Source organism: Bufo gargarizans, chromosome 2, assembly GCF_014858855.1.
Source record: "Bufo gargarizans isolate SCDJY-AF-19 chromosome 2, ASM1485885v1, whole genome shotgun sequence".
NCBI lineage: Eukaryota > Metazoa > Chordata > Amphibia > Anura > Bufonidae > Bufo > Bufo gargarizans.
In genome coordinates, this window is record NC_058081.1 from 712,409,648 (window position 1) to 712,429,927 (window position 20,280).

A 20,280-nucleotide genomic window follows, 5' to 3' on the forward strand; every position below is an offset into this window, starting at 1 on the left:
CCTCTCTTGTTCTCCATTTTTCAGCCATTTATTGATTGACTAAAATGTTGCTTAAATTCTATCCAATGGGGTGCCTGATGTAAAACCCAAAAATATAAGAAAAAATGTAATGTTTTCTTTGAAAAAATGTTTTTTTTACTGTAATCATTTATCGTAATTATAGTAGTTTTGCATTAAAATTATTTTGAGTAATTAATTGTTGAAAAATTTTGTTTTTCAGATGTCGGTGGAAAAATAATATCAAATGCAGGTGGAGTTATAATAATTAAATATTGTTCCTTTTAGATTTTTTTTTTTCTAAGACTTTATTTGGTTTAGGGCCATCATGACTCACAGCTGTATTATCATAGACAAATTCAATAAAAAAGGCTTAAGGTATAAATAAGACCAAAATTAGGTTAGATGGCACCTACAATTTTTTATGGTGCCCCTCCTTTCCTCCTAGATATAAAGAAAAAGGTTTTGGAAGATTTTTTTTACAGCTGTGTTACCATAAATACTAGGATTAGGATATACTATGTAGCTGAGGAAGAGTTTTTCTCCATCATATAAAATTAATGTAAAAGTTAAACACACATACGGATGTAGCAGTGTTAACACACGTGCTTTATGAGACATGTTATCTAAACTAAATGCAACTAAATGTGTTAAGCAATTGCTTTTCAATGACTTTTGTTTCAAGATAACGCGATGAGTTAAGAAATTTGAGTTAAGAGTGTGTGTGTTACCCCTGCTACATCTGTATGTCAAATAGACAATCTTCACAGAGACTTGCCCTATAGAAACCTATGTTTAAGCTATTGCAGATCATCCTCTATATTGTCTGAATTTGTGAGTATAAACTCCTCATTACAGTACCAGCGAAGTGCATGCAATTTTAACAAATTTTATAAACCCGCTGTGGGGAAAAAATAATTTGCTGGTCTATCAGGCTCTATGCTAGCTGTGAAGCACAGAAACCAGTGTGAATGAAGCCACTGATGTGAAGGAGGCATCAGTCCTATCTACAATAGACACACAATACAATAGACACACATCCTTTTTATGGTCTTGCAGGGACAGTGTAGGATTTGTGAAGAAGATATATTTAGTTAGGTTGATTGAATTCCTACATAGAAAGTCAGGTTTTATCATTAGGGACACCATAGGGTGAGTTAGTTGTATGTCTTACAGCCAGGGATCTTGCAGCTGTTCACAAGTCCCTTGTATACAGGGTGCTGCACTGCTGCACAGAGATCCCTAAAGAAACATTTCATTAGTTGTTTTTATGTGCTGGAGCCATTTTTTGGTTCAGAAATCTGTTACAAAGCTCCTGCAGTTTATAAGTTTATAAGTATAAAATTAAACTCATTTTAGTATGTGAATTGCAGTTTCTAGTAAGGGTGAAGCCAGGAGACGTTTGTTTTATCAAAAAAACTGTTACAATTTGTGCATTATAGTGATTCATTTGCAGCATATAGCGTGGTTGCAATTGGGCCTGTATTTTTTTGTTGCAATTTATATTTTTTGATGCTCTCCTTTTCCCTGTGCTAAATCGTGCAGGGCAAAGGCATTTTCTGGAGTTCCGGTGAGGAACAGGGCTCTCCATAGGGCTGCCAGGCAGAGGCTTCCGCCTGTCACGGTGGGGAGTGAGGGAAACCCCCCTCACTGTTTCTTTCAATGCTTATGCGTGTGTGTATAAACATGGACAGGTATTCTCTGCCCTCCTTCCCCCGTAAGGCATACTTTTTGGATCGCTTGTCCAGAACATACCACTTTTTTATCAATAATACTATGTGTTTAAAAACCGGCTGCCCCCAATAACAATTTTTGGAACATTTTTACATTTTAAAAAGAATAACAAATCCCACAGTGCAATGTGTCTTTGAACAGGCTGTTAGCACCATCAACCATGCATTTACCCATAGCTATACATGTCAGTGTCACTATGACATTATTTACTACTGTTGAATTTGCATTAAAGTGTTTGGGGGAAGGGGGAGAGAGAAAATGTAAAAAATAGAGAAAGACAACAGAGTAAAAATGAGTCCTGAGAGATCTCAGAGTAAATTGCATTAGTTTTGGTTTGAGTTGAATCGATTTGGTCCCAAATCAAAATTTTTGCTGATTCGTTAGAATCGGACCTAAAACAAATTTTAAGAGATGCACTCATCTCTGATTCAGCCTAAGGCACTGTGATAAATCTGGTACACAGCTAGACAGCCTAAGTTTACACCATCTACAGATAGTCAGTCGGAACGTTTGTCTGCTTTATGGTATACAGACCTTTGTTTTTTGCTATATAATGTCACATGGAGTCACTTCTCAGGAATTTTTACTTAGAAAATTAGTGAAATGGGTCAGCCATACAATTAACATTTTAAAGGCCAGAGTTTAAAGGGGGTGGGGGCTTATTTTTGACCGATTACATATACTGTTTCTCTAAAGTAAATATGAGTTTACACAATAGAACAGTTAGCTGAAGGGTGTAGCGATAGCTCCTAGGTTACATATTTTAAGCAGGATAGAAACATGAAATGCATTTGAACAGTAAAAAATTTTTTACTTGTACAACATTCAACATTTTTGTCTTTCTTTATTGTATATATCTAGAAAGCATCTCGCTCCATGACTTCAGCAAATTTTATGGAGTTTTTGTCATATTTCTAAGCAAATTTTCAAAAATGGAAAAGAAAGTTAAACAAAGCAAAATATAAATTAAATAAAGTAACCTTTTGTAAGCCATAAAAACACATATGTTTTAGCTTCATGTAGGTAGGAAATAAATCACATAGACTTTAACATATTAAAGTACTGTACGTGTTTGTTTGTTTCTTTCTTTTTGAAGGTGATTTAGTCAAAGGAGTTGGTGAAACAGCAGGAGATCTGTCAAATTCAATAAGTAAGTAATTACAGAAGTTTATTTTTGGAAGTAGTGTAAGTTGCAGTATCGCTAACAATGAAGTTGTCAATTACTTAATAGTAGCAACAATAGCGTTAGCAGTACACTAAAGCTACTTTCACACTTGCATTGTTTTCCAGTATTAAGATTCGGCAGGAAAAAAACGTTTCCGTTTAGTCCTCATACATTCTGAATGAAAAAAGATCCATTCAGGAGGCATCAGGATGTCTTATGTTCAGTCAGCATTCCGTTTTGTGACCAGACAAAACACAGCCGCAAACTGCATTTTTTTTGTCCAGTCATAAACAAGAAAAAAAACGGATCCGGCTCTGAAAACAATGTAAGTCAATGGTAACGGATCTTCTTGTTTGAAATCTCTTTTTATTGTCAAATAGTATAAGCGCAATAAGGCGAGCATCACATCACAATCATATTTAAATACAGAGCATCAAAGGCAATGCCTAACAATACAAGCTAGGATGTGATCACCGCTTGTCTAGGGCTAAAAGGCCCTTGAAGCGATCGATCTTACAGTACAAATATACATAACAACAGTTACATATCAATAACGTAAGTGGATAAAACAGGGCCCTAACATTGTGTCAACCCTAAGCATTGTGTAAATTGCTCACATCAGTAGTGAAGGTATAACTGTTCATAATATCTAAGATATGGTACAAACATATATTAACTGTGTGTCACCAGAGTAGGTCTCTATAATGGGCTAGATAGAGAACGGGCAGGAGGGGAAATTGAAAATGACCATCTACTACAGATCTTCTTCAGAGTCCCATAGCTGGGAGTTGAGAAGATCTGATCTATATTTTAACCAAGGTTGCCAGAGCTGCAAAAACCTGTCCCTGCTGTGGTACGTCCACCCTATCAATTCCTCCATCTGGCACATCTGATGGGCCCTATCCCGCCACATCCCCAGAGATGGTGGGTCAGTTGATCTCCATTTTACTGGGATCAAAAGCTTTGCGGCCATGAGCAGATGTGTGGCCAAGTTGTTTTTCCCCGGACGAAATTCTGGAGTAGGTAACCAGAGTAAGATCAGCTGGGCTGAAAGTTTCAGGTTCATCGTGCAAATTACATTAATAGCAGACTCAACACCTTCCCAGTAGGGCTTGATGGCCGGGCAGGACCACCAGATGTGCGATAGGGAGCCAGTGGCGGCATTACACCTCCAGCAAAGATCCGTGGAAAGAATCCTGATTTTAAAAAGGTACTCGGGCGTTCTATACCACCGCAGCGCTGTCTTAACAGAATTCTCCTGAACTTTAATACACTTAGAGAAGCCATGCGAAGAGTTTTGAATCCACTTAACGTCAGCGTCATCAAACTTAATTTGGAGTTCTTTTCCCCACTCGGCTACCCATGGCGGCACATTAGAATCTCTTGCGCATAAAATCTGCCTATAAATGAGAGTGGTACATTTATGGGGTAAACTAGGTAATAACACATAATTCTCCAACCATGACGGATCTGGGGTTGGGATGAACTTAGAGGACAAAAACTGTCTACAAATACTCTCAAAGTCCATTCTCTGGATGAAATCTTTACTAGGGGTCGGGTCACCTGAGAGGTCAGTGTAGAAGTCAGAGGAGGTCTGAAGCTTTTTCATGTCTCCTATTCTATGGTGTGAAAGTGCTAGCCAAATATCTGAAGGAGACTTAATTTGCGGGAACAGGAGTGTGGGGATAACTGAAATAGGAGCAAGTGGAGATATCTTACCCTGAGTAGAGGTTAAAGCCACAGCCTTATGGCATACATGGAGCATTCCTTTAGTTAGCTCACTCTCCACCTTGAGTCCCTCCCCTGCCTTCCCAGGCGTCCACAATTTGTGAAAAGATTCTTTACCCAACAGAGCTAATTCTAAGTCTATATGCATACAGTTCGTCTCTCGCCTGGCCAATCTAAGCCATCTCTCCAAGCCGATAGCCTGTATATAGGTCGGTAAATCAGGCAATAAGATACCCCCATTTTTCCTTCTGCGGGAAAGAAGGCGAAAGGACATCCTAGGACGGCCCTTATCCCATAAATATTTGCTCATGGTGGACTGCAGTTTATTAATGAAGCTAGCTGGAATGGAAATGGGAAGGGTTCTTAAGGTGTACATAATCAACGGCAAAATATAGGTGGTGAGAACATTTTTCCTGCCTAGCCAGGTAAGGAAAGGAGACCTACTTTTAGAAAGAACAGTGGCTACTTTGGAAAGCAGTGGAGGGAAGTTAAGTCTAAACATCAGCTTGGGATCCATCGGTATCATTACCCCTAAATACTTTATTGCTTGTGTAGGCCATTTGAATGGCGTGAGGGCTTTGACTCTATTACGTAAAGCAGCCGGAAGGGAAACTCCAAGGGCCTCCGATTTATCAAAATTTATCTTAAAATTAGATATAACCCCAAAGGATTCGAAAATCTGCATAACCTCCGGCAGAGCCTCTTCAGGATTAGTCATCAGGAGCAGTAAATCGTCCGCGAAGGCGGCCATCTTGTGGGTGTAATTGCTTATTTTCACTCCTTTGATCAAGGGGTATTGTCGGAACTTAAGAAGAAGTGTCTCTAGGGTGAGCACAAATAAAGTAGGGGACAAAGGGCATCCCTGGCGCGTGCCATTTCTAATTTGGAAGGCGTTCGATAGGGTGCCGTTAACCAGTATTCTCGCAGATGGAGCAGAGTATAAAGTATAAATGGCCTTAATGAAGCTTTCCGGAAAACCAAAGGCACTTAGCACCTTACTCATATAGGCCCAGCTGACCCTATCGAACGCCTTCTCCGCATCCGTGTCTAACAGCACAAGAGGGGCCCCAACCTTAATTGAGTGAGTAATCGCATGTATTACCCTACTGACATTATGTCTACCCTCCCTTCCCGCCACAAATCCCACTTGTTCTTCGCCCACAAGCCCAGGAAGCAATTTAGACATCCTGCTATTAAGCAACTTGGCCCACCACTTCAAGTCAGTATTCAATAATGAGATTGGCCTATAGCTACCACATACCTCCTTATCCTTTCCTTCTTTATGGATGATCGTTATGTGTGCCTCCTGGGCTTGCGGGGTCAGGGAACCACCCGTGAGGAGGAGATTGGGATAACCCGTAGGGATAAACATAAGGACCTTATCCGCCTCTTCTATTGTGACTGGTTGTAGCAGCCGATGTACGTCCTCTGTTGAGAGTCTCGGGATATTGATGGATTTGAGGAAAGCCGATGTACGCTCCTCAATTTGTAGAGTATGAAGGGGTACCGGGAGATCATACAGATTCGAATAAAAGGAGCAGAACTCCTGAGCAATCGCCGGGGTGTTGATAAGTCGGGGGCCCGAGGCTGACTTAATAGCCTGGATAAAAGATCTATTTCTTTGGCCCTTAATAAGGCTGGATACCAACTTGGAACCCCTATTACCGTGGAGATATTGCTTAAAGCGCAATGTCCTCAAGGCCCCTGCTGCTCTAATATTCAAGAGGTCAGTGACCTTATGTCTCAAGCACTTTAGTGACAATAGGACTTCTTCCGTCCTAGTCTTTTTGTGGAGGGTTTCAAGTGTGGAGATTTGCTGTAGAAGGGAATCTAATTGTTTCTGCCTACGCTTTTTGGCGCTGGATCCCAAGCTGATGAGCTCCCCTCTGACTACTACTTTATGGGCTTCCCAGAGTGATGTCCCATTAGCGAGATTCCTAGTATTCTCTTGAAAATAATTTTTGAGACATAGCTCAACTGCCTTCCTATGGGATTCCTCCTCCAGGAGCGTCTCATTCAACCTCCAGACCCAGGATCTCGGAGGTAGGGCGTAAATCCTCACCCCCACGCTCACAGGCGCATGGTCAGAAATGACTATATTCCCTATCTTCGCCTCAGAGATCGAGGACAGCAGATGGTTTGCAACAAAAATATAATCCAGGCGCTGGTATGAATTATGCGCCTGTGAGTGGAAGGTGTAGTCTTTTTCCTCAGGGTGGAGGAGGCGCCAGACATCCGAGACCCCCAGGTCTCTGAGAGCAATAAGCAGCCTCCTCAACTGTCCTCTTGAGGTAGGGCGACCTATGGAGGTCGAGTCTATCAGAGGATCCAGCGTGAGGTTAGGGTCCCCCCCTATGATGAGGTATCCCTCTCTAAACGTTTTCAGAGTCTCCAGGGTGTGTAGCAGCCAATTGATCTGTCCACTATTTGGAGCATACAAATTCACTAGAGTGTACTTAGTGTTTACTATTTTACCTTTTAAAAATAAAAAGCGACCATCAGGGTCGGCTAGTTTGGCCTCTAAAGTGAAAGGGACCTTCTGACCTAGGGCTATAGAAACACCTCTGGCAGCTGAGGAGTAGGAGGCATGATGCCATACTGCAAAATGTTTATTAACTGTTTTTGGAATATGTAAGTGCCTAAAATGGGTCTCTTGCAGGAAGACCAAGTCTGCTCCCTCTTTCCTGAGCAAATGATAGACCTGACTCCTTTTCTGTGGGGTGTTCATACCATTTACATTGAAAGACAATACCTTTAGGTCAGTCATTATAAACAAGAGTTAACCTGAGCAGTAGATTCAAATGACCAGAAGAGGGCGACACAGGGCAACAAATGGGGCAAAAAATACATGAACAAAACATCTGATGAAAAAGGTAATGGAGGCAGTTATTAAGTATGTAATAACAACCTGAGGGGTTATAAACCCCGACTAGAGGGGGGAATTAGTGTGTAAACACCTTGAGCCAGGCCTCACACACTAAGCCCAATGAAGGGATAAAAAACAGACAGTAGGCATGTGCAAACATTCTACAATGTAGGGACACGGTATATATACCAATCTCACTAAATTATTACTCAGTGTCAGTGCCATAGGAGCAAATGGAGGTAGGGGAGAAGAGCCCTGCGGGCTATCGGCCATTAGCGACCTAACAGCATCCATTGCAATACCTACGACGGCCTGTTAATGGAGCACAGAATGAGACAAGAAGAGAAGGCAAGGGAAGGGGGGATAAAGTTATGAGGGAGATAGCGGGAAAAATTAAAGTTGAACAGACATAGATTAGGGAAAGTGGGTTGGAGAGGCAAACAGTAAGGGCTGTGAAGGATCAGTTAGACGGTCAACATAGAACCTGGATCCTATAGGGCTGGAGCAAAGCGTTCGCTGAGATTCCCTTTATGGCGAATTCTGGGGCCTCAAGTCGGATAGACCCAGATGGGCTAAGGAATTCTTTTCTTCGGAGATTTCTTCTTTTGCGCCAGGCGCCATTCCTCTGCCTGCGGTAAGTTCGGAAGGTCTAATGTCGGGTTACAAGGGAGCCATGACTGTATGTCCAGAGCTTCTGATCCCAACGCCTCCCACACAGGCAGCAAGTCCTCCGGTAGTCTGACTGTGTATTGTTTCCCTCCTATGGCGGTACTGAGGCCAAAAGGGAACAGCCACCTTACTGGTAGTTTCCTCTCTCTCAGGAGCGCGGTTAAAGGGCGCTTGGCTAGAGTGCTCGCCGCCAGGTCTTGAAATAATTGCACTTTGTGACCGTCCAAAGAGGGATCCCCTTTCTCCCTAGCCGCTCTCAGGACAGCTGCAGTATCTAAAAAGTTCATTAGGGCACAGACAACGTCTCTGGGCGGCTCGCCCACCGCCGGTTTGGGCCTAAGAGCTCTATGTGCCCTTTCTATAACGATGGTGGCAGCTTGTTCTTCACCAACGAGGGAGGCAAACAGGGAACGTACTGTACCGGCCATATCTTCAGCTTGAACCACTTCAGGTATTCCCCTTAGGCGTACATTTTTCCTCCGCCCTCTGTTTTCCTGGTCTTCCAGGTTCAGAAAAGCTGTATTAATCATCTTTGACATACAGACGTGGACAAAATTGTTGGTACCCTTTGGTCAATGAAAGAAAAAGTCACAATGGTCACAGAAATAACTTTAATCTGACAAAAGTAATAATAAATTAAAATTCTATAAATGTTAACCAATGAAAGTCAGACATTGTTTTTCAACCATGCTTCAACAGAATTATGTAAAAAAATAAACTCATGAAACAGGCATGGACAAAAATGATGGTACCCCTAGAAAACACAGAACATAATGTGACCAAAGGGACATGTTAATTCAAGGTGTGTCCACTAATTAGCATCACAGGTGTCTACAACCTTGTAATCAGCCATTGGGCCTATATATATGGCTCCAGGTAATCACTGTGTTGTTTGGTGATATGGTGTGTACCACACTCGACATGGACCAGAGGAAGCAAAGGAAAGAGCTGTCTCAAGAGATCAGAAAGAAAATTATAGACAAGCATGTTAAAGGTAAAGGCTATAAGACCATCTCCAAGCAACTAGATGTTCCTGTGAGTACAGTTGCACATATTATTCATAAGTTTAAGATCCATGGGACTGTAGCCAACCTCCCTGGACGTGGCCGCAGGAGGAAAATTGATGACAAATCTAAGAGACGGATAATCCGAATGGTAACAAAAGAGCCTAGAAAGACTTCTAAAGAGATTCAAGGTGAACTTCATGCTCAAGGAACATCAGTGTCAGATCGCACCATCCGTCGTTGTTTGAGCCAAAGTGGACTACATGGGAGACGACCAAGGAGGACACCATTGTTGAAAACGAATCATAAAAAAGCAAGACTGGAATATGCCAAACTACATGTTGACAAGCCACAAAGCTTCTGGGAGAATGTCCTGTGGACAGATGAGACAAAAATCGAAGTTTTTGCCAAGGCACATCAGCTGTATGTTCACAGACGAAAAAATGAAGCATATCAAGAAAAGAACACTGTCCCTACTGTGAAACATGGAGGAGGCTCTGTTATGTTCTGGGGCTGCTTTGCTGCGTCTGGCACAGGGTGTCTTGAATCTGTGCAGGGTACAATGAAATCTCAAGACTATCAAGGAATTCTAGAGAGAAATGTACTAGCCAGTGTCAGAAAGCTTGGTCTCAGTCGCAGGTCATGGGTCTTGCAACAGGACAATGACCCAAAACACACCGCTAAAAACACCCAAGAATGGCTAAGAGGAAAAAATTGGACTATTCTAAAGTGGCCTTCTATGAGCCCTGACCTCAATCCTATTGAGCATCTTTGGAAGGAGCTGAAACATGCAGTCTGGAAAAGGCACCCTTCAAACCGGACACAACTGGAGCAGTTTGCTCATGAGGAGTGGGCCAAAATACCTGCTGAGAGGTGCAGATGTCTCATTGACAGTTACAGGAAGCGTTTGATTGCAGTGATTGCCTCAAAAGGTTGCGCAACAAAATATTAAGTTAGGGGTACCATCATTTTTGTCCATGCCTGTTTCATGAGTTTATTTTTTTACATAATTCTGTTGAAGCATGGTTGAAAAACAATGTCTGACTTTCATTGGTTAACATTTATAGAATTTTAATTTATTATTACTTTTGTCAGATTAAAGTTATTTCTGTGACCATTGTGACTTTTTCTTTCATTGACCAAAGGGTACCAACAATTTTGTCCACGTCTGTATTTGTCAGGTGATTGTGAACTCCCGCTTCTCGCTGGACTAACAGGTCCTGGCTTTCTTCCAGGCTTTCTACCCTGTGGCAGAGCTGCTGGAATTCGGCCTTAATGTCCGATAACTCCTTCATGACCGGGCTAAGTGCCTGCGTCAGCGATTGCTGAAGGAAGCTTCGAGTTAAGGGCAGGGAGTCCGGCTCACCTCTGCTGTAAACTTCAGCGTCAGAGCTGTCGGCTTCCGAGTCGGCTCCCTCCCGTTCTGAGGAGTTTCGCGCCTCTCGCGCCATCTTGCTTCCATCAGGGTGCGATGTGGATCGCCTGTTGAGGAATTTGTTCAGATCCCCTTGGGTCTTTTTTGCCTTCGTAGTGGCCCCTGAGGCACCCTCCTTGTCTCTGAGGGTTTTCCCCATCCTAGAGTCCGTATCCGCTGATTAAATCGATGAAAGCTGGGCTAGCTGTGTGGAGCTCTGGTGAAGTCGACCTACACCATGGCTTGCTGGCTCCGCCCCCCGGTAACGGATCTTCTTATTATGGAGACTAAAAAACTGGATCCGTCACCAATTGACTTTCAATGTATTTAGTGACGTATCCGTTTATTTCCGTTTTGATGGAACAGATGCATGCTGACATGTAAAATCAAAACAAATCAGTTTAGTTCCAGTATTTAGGTCCTCTGCCGGATCTCAATACCGGAAAAAACAACGCAAGTGTGAAAGTAGCTAGTTGTGACAGTTTAATTTGACATAAAGAGTGGCATGACATGATCAAACGTACAGTGGTAAAAGTAGTAATGGAGACATATTTCATAATGATAAACATAGTAACAATTTTTACCAGATATAGTAAACAGCAGTGACATTAAAGGGGTTGTCCGGGTTTAGAGCATATCCCCATTTTCACCCAGGCAGCCCCCCTCCTTTGCCCTGTGCTCCGATGCTCTCCTTTGCCCTGTGCTAAATCGTGCAGGGCAAAGGCATTTTCTGGAGTCCGGTGAGGAAAAGGGCTCTCCATAGGGCTGCCAGGCGGAGGCTTCTGCCTGTCACGGTGGGAAGTGAGGGAAACCCCCCACCATCCAGTAGTAACTGTTACTAGGCCAGACAACAATGAATGGAGCAGGCCACAACCTACAGCCGCCCTAATCCTGACCCTGATCTCCTGACCGCATGAGCAAACCCTGAAGGTAGGAGGGCTCACGCACTGGAACCTGGATCCTGCTGACCCTGACGGTCCCTGGCATAGGGGTCAGTAGGGCTGGTGCAAGGATTTTTGCCACCCTAGGCAAAAGCTAATTTTGCCACCCCCTTGACTCCATCCATTGACCACACCCCTTTACCCGCCCCTTTTTCAGCCACCTATTGCATGTAACATTTAACTATGGTCGTGTACCCTGTGCCAGTCTATGGTCATGTACCCTGTGCCAGTCTGACTATGGTCATGTATATATAATATCCAGCCATTGTCTGCCACCTAGTACCATCCCAGTGATGCCAATCACTCTGCGGTGTTCAGCAGGTTGGCACACCAAACACAAGCAGTGCCACCTATTCACTGCCAGGCGCCATTCAGCCACTGTCTGAAATCCTGTGCCACCAGGGCAACATAAAACAGTATGCTGCCTTGTGCCCTCTGCCAGTCTGGCACTGTCCTGCACCCTGTACCATTCATAGCCCTTTAGACAGTCTGTGCCACCTATTAGGCTCCATGTGCCACTGCTGGGCACCCTGTGCCAGTCAGAATCTGTGGCCCCTAGTCAAGCAGCAGGTGTGCCCTGACCCCTGTACACAAGTGTGTGCCACCCTGCTGCCAGTCACTGTCCTGCAGCCTCTGACACCCTAGTGCAGGTTGTCAGAGTGCGGTTGCCAGGGGTGCTCACCAGGTTCTGCTCCTCGCTGTTCTCCAGGTCCACATTGCCTTGGCTCTTGCCAAGATCATGTGTCTTCGGCGCTTAATCCCGCGAGACCCACCTATGGAGGTCACTGGTCTCGCGGGATTGTGCGCCCGAAGTCAAGGATTTTTGTCAACACAAGCGAATTTACATTTTGGCGCCCCCCCCCATCATTTCGCATTTCTGCCCCTCATGATTCATGTCCATTTCTTGCCCCCCCCATGTGCTAATATCATAGTGCCATCCTCTCCCCCTGTCCCCTAATGTGCCAGTATCAAGTGCCTCTCTCCTCCCCCCTCCATGTGCCAGTATCATGGCGTCAATAGCCCCCCTCCCCCGTGGCAGTAAAGTAATAGTCCAGTATTTAAAAAAAAAAAAAACACTTTCAGAAAAGTTTGTCCTGGGATTCGAACTCACGACCCCTACACATCAGAGGCAAGGGATTTACCCTCACAGCTATGAAAGCTGTCTAGCTAGTTACTTAAAAAAAAATATATATAAGACTTCTACTATAGGTAACTTTGATACCTAGTGTACATCCATATACATGACAGCTGCCCCAGTACACACTGTGTATGGATGTAGCAGAGCTGGGTGTGTTGGGGCAGCTGTCATGTGTATGGTTGTACACTAGGTATCAAAGTTACCTACAGTAGATGTCTTATTTTTTTATATATATATATATATATATATATATATATATATATTTTATTTTTTTATTTTTTTTTAAGTAACTAGTTAGACAGCTTTCATAGCTGTGAGGGTAAATGCCTTGCCTCTGTTGTGTAGAGGTTGTGAGTTTGAATCCCAGGACAAACTTTTCTGAAAGGCAGTCTAAATGATATTTAAATACACCAGGGTCTTGTAGCTGTGTGCCGCTGGCAAGTACAGGAACAGGAGTGAAGTGAAGGATATGATGTCAGTGTGTGGGGGTCAGGAACAGGAGACTTGTATTATGAAGGATCAAAACGGAATGCCTCTTAAAGACTTCCGTCTTATAGATTTCGTTATTTTCCGTTATAACAATGTTATAAAGGAAAGCCATAACGCTGATGTGAACCCACCCTTACCATGTTTATTTTGCAAATTTTTTAGAAGTCAAAATATATTTTAAATATAAAATGCTATTACTGTAATTGAATGTATTTAAAAAAAAATATAATAACAATTAAAATATATAAATATATATAAATTAAATTATATTTCTTTAATATGCTAAATTATATATATATATTTTTTTTTTTGCTATCTGGCCATTAGTTGGTGGAGAAAATCATGGATTAATACCAAGTATAGTAGGTGGGTAGAGATTGGATACAATTTTTAATTTAAATATTTAAAATTTTAATTTATCTTTGTTCTTTGATGTTTTTTTAATTGTTTTAAACACTTTATAGAGCTTTTTTTTAGCTGTTCAAAGAAAGTGTTATATTTTTTCCTAAAATTTCACTTTGGAAATTTACCTTCCCAAACTTCAGCATTAACTATGTAAAGTTAAATCTTTTGTATACTATGCCCTTCTGTTTCTTATTATCACACATTTATGGAATGAGACAAACCTTAGGCCGTGTTCACATCAACGTCAATATAACAGAAAGAAAAGGATCCTTTATTTTCAGCATCTGTTGTGCTCATTTTGCATCCGCTTATGTCAGTATCATCAGAAATCCATTATTTTTGACAGGACTTTATATCCCCTTAAAAATAACGGGTCTCTGACAGAACTGTAACGGTTGCAAAATGAGCAAAATTTGATGCTCGAAAAAAAGGATCCATTTGCTTTCAATTTTTCTGTACTTCTGATGGATCAGAAAGATAGAAAACAAAAGGTGAACATGACTTTACTAAAATACAATGGGGTTCTTGACATGACATCCAAAAAAAAATTTTTTTAGAATTTTTCTTTTAACAAAATATTAATTGTAATGATTCAGAGCTGAACCAGGACATAACCCCTGTTTCACCCATGCAGCCCGTATGAGTGGAACATCGAAGCATCGCACAGGGCAAGGGCTGTTTTGTTTATATTTTTACACTGCTAGGTGGAGGGTTCTACCTAGCAATGATCCCGGTGACATCACCGGCACTTATGGGCGGTCTATAGCGCTGCATTCCCATAAAGAGACCCGGTATGTCACCGGGTCTAAAGAAAACAATAAAGCCCTTGCCCTGAGCGATACATGCTATAATGCTCCACTCATTCATGCTCAATAAACGAATAAGGGGTTATGCCCGGGTTAAGTAAGACAATTAAACATTAAAGTTACTTATAAATTAATCAATCTCAATATTATTTTTTCAGATGCTGGTGAAAAAGTTATAAAAGAGACAGGTAGAGAAATAATAATTATATTCCTGTTTTCAAAACTTTTCTGTCACCCTTTTTTTAGGGCCATCAATCCTTCCAATACATATAGATAACACCATATGTTAATGCACTGGTTTATTTTTTGAAGGTGGCATAATCCATGGAATTGGTGATGCAATTGGAGGGCTGGGAAAATGAAGAAGTGAGTATTTATAGTTGTGCAGTAGTAAGCAGCAGAAATACTAAGAATATATTCAAAGACAATATACTTGTACAGTACAATCAATTACATAATTGTACCAGCAAAACTACTGGCAGCATATGGAAATAGCATAGGTGACAGTTAAATTTGACAGTAGCTGCAAATGCTGCCAAATAAACTTTTTTTGCCCAAACGAGTGTTTGTTTAATAACTCAATATGGCAGCAGTATATAACCCAGGAATTTCAAACGTGCTTATGCTGGAAAGACTGAAATATTGTGTATTTTGCCCCAAAAAGGGTGTTTTATTAATGAAAGAATACTGACCCAATGTAGGCCTGATTTAAAGATTTCTTTGCCCAAATTGGCTGTATTTCAAATGCCTGAATCAAACCCCTGTATATAAAGAGTGTATCTCACACGGCCTGAACCAGTGTAGGCCTGAATTAAAGATTTCTTTGCCCAAAATGGCTGTATTTCAAATGCCTGAATAAAAACCCCAATATGTAAAGGGTGTATCTAACATGGCCTGAACCAGTGTAGGCCTGAATTAAAGATTTCTTTGCCCAAAATGGCTGTATTTCAAATGCCTGAATCAAACCACTGTATGTAAAAGGTGTATCTCACACGGCCTGAACCACTGTAGGCCTGAATTAAATATTGGTGCACCAAATGGCGGTATTTCAAATCTCTGAATCTAACCAAAATGCATTAAGGGTATATCTTACAATGACATCTGCATCAAAGGCTGCATAATAAACTTTTTTTGCCCAAAACGGGTGTTTGTTTAATAACTCAATATGGCAGCAGTATACAGGTCCTTCTCAAAAAATTTGCATATTGTGATAAAGTTCATTATTTTCTGTAATGTACTGATAAACATTAGACTTTCATATATTTTAGATTCATTACACACCAACTGAAGTAGTTCAAGCCTTTTATTGTTTTAATATTGATGATTTTGGCATACAGCTCATGAAAACCCAAATTTCCTATCTCAAAAAATTAGCATATTTCATCCGACCAATAAAAGAAAAGTGTTTTTAATACAAAAAAGTCAACCTTCAAATAATTATGTTCAGTTATGCACTCAATACTTGGTCGGGAATCCTTTTGCAGAAATGACTGCTTCAATGCGGCGTGGCATGGAGGCAATCAGCCTGTGGCACTGCTGAGGTGTTATGGAGGCCCAGGATGCTTCGATAGCGGCCTTAAGCTCATCCAGAGTGTTGGGTCTTGGGTCTCTCAACTTTCTCTTCCCAATATCCCACAGATTCTCTATGGGGTTCAGGTCAGGAGAGTTGGCAGGCCAATTGAGCACAGTAATACCATGGTCAGTAAACCATTTACCAGTGGTGGTTTTGGCACTGTGAGCAGGTGCCAGGTCGTGCTAAAAAATGAAATCTTCATCTCCATAAAGCTTTTCAGCAGATGGAAGCATGAAGTGCTCCAAAATCTCCTGATAGCTAGCTGCATTGACCCTGCCCTTGATAAAACACAGTGGACCAACACCAGCAGCTGACATGGCACCCCAGACCATCACTGACTCTGGGTACTTGACACTGGACTTCAGGCATTTTGGCATTTCCCTCTTCCCAGTCTTCCTCCAGACTCTGGCACCTTGATTTCCGAATGACATGCAAAATTTGCTTTCATCCGAAAAAAGTACTTTGGACCACTGAGCAACAGTCCAGTGCTGCTTCTCTGTAGCCCAGGTCAGGCGCTTCTGCCACTGTTTCTGGTTCAAAAGTGGCTTGACCTGGGGAATGCGGCACCTGTAGCCCATTTCCTGCACACGCCTGTACACGGTGGCTCTGGATGTTTCTACTCCAGAATCAGTCCACTGCTTCCGCAGGTCCCCCAAGGTCTGGAATCGGTCCTTCTCCACAATCTTCCTCAGGGTCCGGTCACCTCTTCTCGTTGTGCAGCGTTTTCTGCCACACTTTTTCCTTCCCACAGACTTCCCACTGAGGTCCCTTGATACAGCACTCTGGGAACAGCCTATTCGTTCAGAAATTTCTTTCTGTGTCTTACCCTCTTGCTTGAGGGTGTCAATGATGGCCTACTGGACAGCAGTCAGGTCGGCAGTCTTACCCATGATTGCGGTTTTGAGTAATGAACCAGGCTGGGAGTTTTTAAAAGCCTCAGGAATCTTTTGCAGGTGTTTAGAGTTAATTAATTGATTCAGATGATTAGGTTAATAGCTCGTTTAGAGAACCTTTTCATGATATGCTAATTTTTTGAGATAGGAATTTTGGGTTTTCATGAGCTGTATGCCAAAATCATCAATATTAAAACAATAAAAGGCTTGAACTACTTCAGTTGGTGTGTAATGAATGTAAAATATATGAAAGTCTAATGTTTATCAGTACATTACAGAAAATAATGAACTTTATTACAATATGCTAATTTTTTTAGAAGGACCTGTATAACCCAGGAATTTCAAACGTGCTTATGCTGCAAGGACTGAAATATTGTGTATTTTGCCCCAAAAAGGGTGTTTTTTTAATGAAAGAATATAAGTCCTGTATATACAGGGTGTATCTCACACGGCCTGACCCACTGTAGGCCTGAATTAAAGATTTCTTTGCCCAAAATGACCGTATTTCAAATGCCTGAATCAAACCCCTGTATGTAAAGGGTGTATCTCACACGGCCTGAACCACTGTAGGCCTGAATTAAATATTGGTGCTCCAAATGGCGGTATTTCAAATATCTGAATCTAACCCAAATGTATTAAGGGTGTATCTCACAATGACATATGCAGCAAAGGCGGCCAACATTTTTTTTTTTGCCCAAACGAGTGTTTGTTTAACAACTGAATTTGACAGCAGTATATAACAACTGAATTTGACAGCTGCAGAACTCCAGAAAATGATGGGTGTATTTCTAGCTTAAATTGCACACTGACTAATCCAATTGTTGTATATTGCCAAAAAAGTGTTTTTTTCGTAACAGAATATGAAAGCTGTATATATTAAAGTTGAATTTATTTTTTTATTATTTTTTTCTTACAAAGTCTCATATTCCACTAACTTGTGACAAAAAATAAAATCTCACATGAACTCACCATACCCCTCACGGAATCCAAATGCGTAAATTTTTTTTGACATTTATATTCCAGACTTCTTCTCACGCTTTAGGGCCCCTAAAAGGCCAGGACAGTATAAATACCCCACATGTGACCCCATTTCGGAAAGAAGACACCCCAAGGTATTCGCTGAGGGGCATATTGAATCCATGAAAGATTGAACTTTTTGTCCCAAGTTAGCAGAAAGGGAGACTTTGTGAGAAAAAACTAAAAAATATCAATTTCCGCTAACGTCCCAAAAAAAATAAATCTTCTATGAACTCGCCATGCCCCTCATTGAATACCTTGGGGTGTCTTCTTTCCAAAATGGGGTCACATGTGGGGTATTTATACTGCCCTGGCATTTTAGGGGCCCTAAAGCGTGAGAAGATGTCTCTCTATAATGACAACTTTGTATAAAAAAAATGGGAAAAGTTGACTTTTAGAGAGATATTTCTCTCACCCAGCATGGGTATATGTAAAAATACACCCCAAAACACATTGCCCTACTTCTTCCGAGTACGGCGATACCACATGTGTGACACTTTTTTGCAGCCTAGGTGGGCAAAGGGGCCCACATTCTAAAGAGCACCTTTAGGATTTCACAGGGCATTTTTAACACATTTGGATTTCAAACTAATTCTCACGCATTAGGACCCCTAAAATGCCAGGGCAGTATAACTACCCCACAAGTGACCCCATTTTGGAAAGAAGACAACCCAAGGTATTCCGTGAGGGGCATGGCGAGTTCCTAGAATTTTTTATTTTTGTCACAAGTTAACGGAAAATGATAATTTTTTTATTTTATTTTTTTCTTACAAAGTCTCATATTCCACTAACTTGTGACAAAAAATAAAAACTTCATGAACTCACTATGCCCATCACGAAATACCTTGGGGTGCCTTCTTTCCAAAATGGGGTCACTTGTGGGGTATTTATACTGCGCTGGCATTTTAAGGGCCCTAATGCGTGAGAAGTAGTTTGAAATCAAAATGTGTAAAAAATGCCCTGTGAAATCCTAAAGGTGCTCTTTGGAATGTGGGCCCCTTTGCCCACCTAGGCTGCAAAAAAGTGTCACACATGTGGTATCGCCGTACTCAGGAGAAGTTGGGCAATGTGTTTTGGGGTGTCTTTTTACACATGCCCATGCTGGGTGAGATAAATATCTCTGTCAAATGACAACTTTGTATAAAAAAATGGGAAAAGTTGTCTTTTAGAGAGATATTTCTCTCACCCAGCATGGGTATATGTAAAAAGACACCGCAAAATGCCAGGGCAGTATAACTACCGCACAAGTGACCCCATTTTGGAAAGAAGACACCCCAAGGTATTTCGTGATGGGCATAGTGAGTTCATGGAAGTTTTTATTTTTTGTCACAAGTTAGTGGAATATGAGACTTTGTAAGGGAAAAAAAAATCATCATTTTCCGCTAACTTGTGACAAAAAATAAAAAGTTCTATGAACTCACTATGCCCATCAGCGAATACCTTAGGGTATTTGTGGGGTTTTTCTACTGTCTGGACATTGTAGAACCTCAGGAAACATGACAGGTGCTCAGAAAGTCAGAGCTGCTTCAAAAAGCGGAAATTCACATTTTTGTACCATAGTTTGTAAACGCTATAACTTTTACCCAAACCATTTTTTTTTACCCAAACATTTTTTTTTTATCAAAGACATGTAGAACAATAAATTTAGAGAAAAATTTATATAGAAATTTTTTTTTTTTTTTTTTTAAATTACAACTGGAAGTGAAAAATGTTATTTTTTTGCAAAAATTTCGGTCAATTTCGATTAATAACAAAAAAAGTAAAAATGTCAGCAGCAATGAAATACCACCAAATGAAAGCTCTATTAGTGAGAAGAAAAGGAGGTAAAATTAATTTGGGTGGTAAGTTACATGACCGAGCAATAAACGGAGAAAGTAGTGTAGTGCAGAATTGTAAAAAGTGGTCTGGTCATTAAGGGTGTTTAAGCTAGGGGAGCTGAGGTGGTTAAACTTGAATTTAACATCTGCAAATCAGGAAAATAGTGTTTTTTGGCAAAAAAAGTGTGTTTTTAAAACACCAGAAAAGGATGGGTGTATTTCTAGCTTAAATTGCACACTGACTAATCCAGATGTTGTATATTACAAAAAAAGTGTTTTTTTGGGTAACAGAATATGAAAGCTGTATATATTAAACTTGAATTTAACACTTGCAGATCAGGAAAATAGTGTTTTTTGGCAAAAAAAAAGTGTGTTTTTAAAACCCCAGAAAATGATGGCTGTATTTCTAGCTTAAAATGCACACTGACTAAGCCTGCAAATGCACCAGATGTTGTATATTGCCAAAAAAATTGTGATTTTCAATGTCCCAAAAGCTCAGATGCAGTGCTGGTGCACTGAGCTTACATAAAATTGTTGCCGCCGCCGCCGCCCACCTAACTGACTTATTAAAGTTTTTTTTTTTTCCGTCACTGGGCTCAGAGCAGGATAAAACTATTGTGTCCT

At 41.1% G+C, this 20,280-nt stretch overlaps 2 protein-coding genes across 51 annotated transcripts in view; one reads left to right on the forward strand and one right to left on the reverse strand.

Moving 5' to 3' along the window:
- The window catches only part of LOC122926346 (collagen alpha-1(IV) chain-like), an 875,364-nt gene that overhangs the window by 438,768 nt on the left and 416,316 nt on the right, over window positions 1–20,280 (reverse strand). The window lies entirely within an intron of this gene.
- The window catches only part of LOC122925953 (uncharacterized PE-PGRS family protein PE_PGRS20-like), a 144,061-nt gene that overhangs the window by 122,372 nt on the left and 1,409 nt on the right, over window positions 1–20,280 (forward strand). For all 50 annotated transcript variants that reach the window (XM_044277301.1, XM_044277305.1, XM_044277304.1 and 47 more), the window contains 5 exons: window positions 221–250; window positions 2,828–2,881; window positions 13,473–13,511; window positions 14,515–14,544; window positions 14,669–14,722. In XM_044277301.1, the coding sequence (XP_044133236.1) occupies window positions 221–250; window positions 2,828–2,881; window positions 13,473–13,511; window positions 14,515–14,544; window positions 14,669–14,718 (203 nt within the window). In that variant the 3' untranslated portion in view covers window positions 14,719–14,722. The remainder of the gene's footprint in view (window positions 1–220; window positions 251–2,827; window positions 2,882–13,472; window positions 13,512–14,514; window positions 14,545–14,668; window positions 14,723–20,280) is intronic.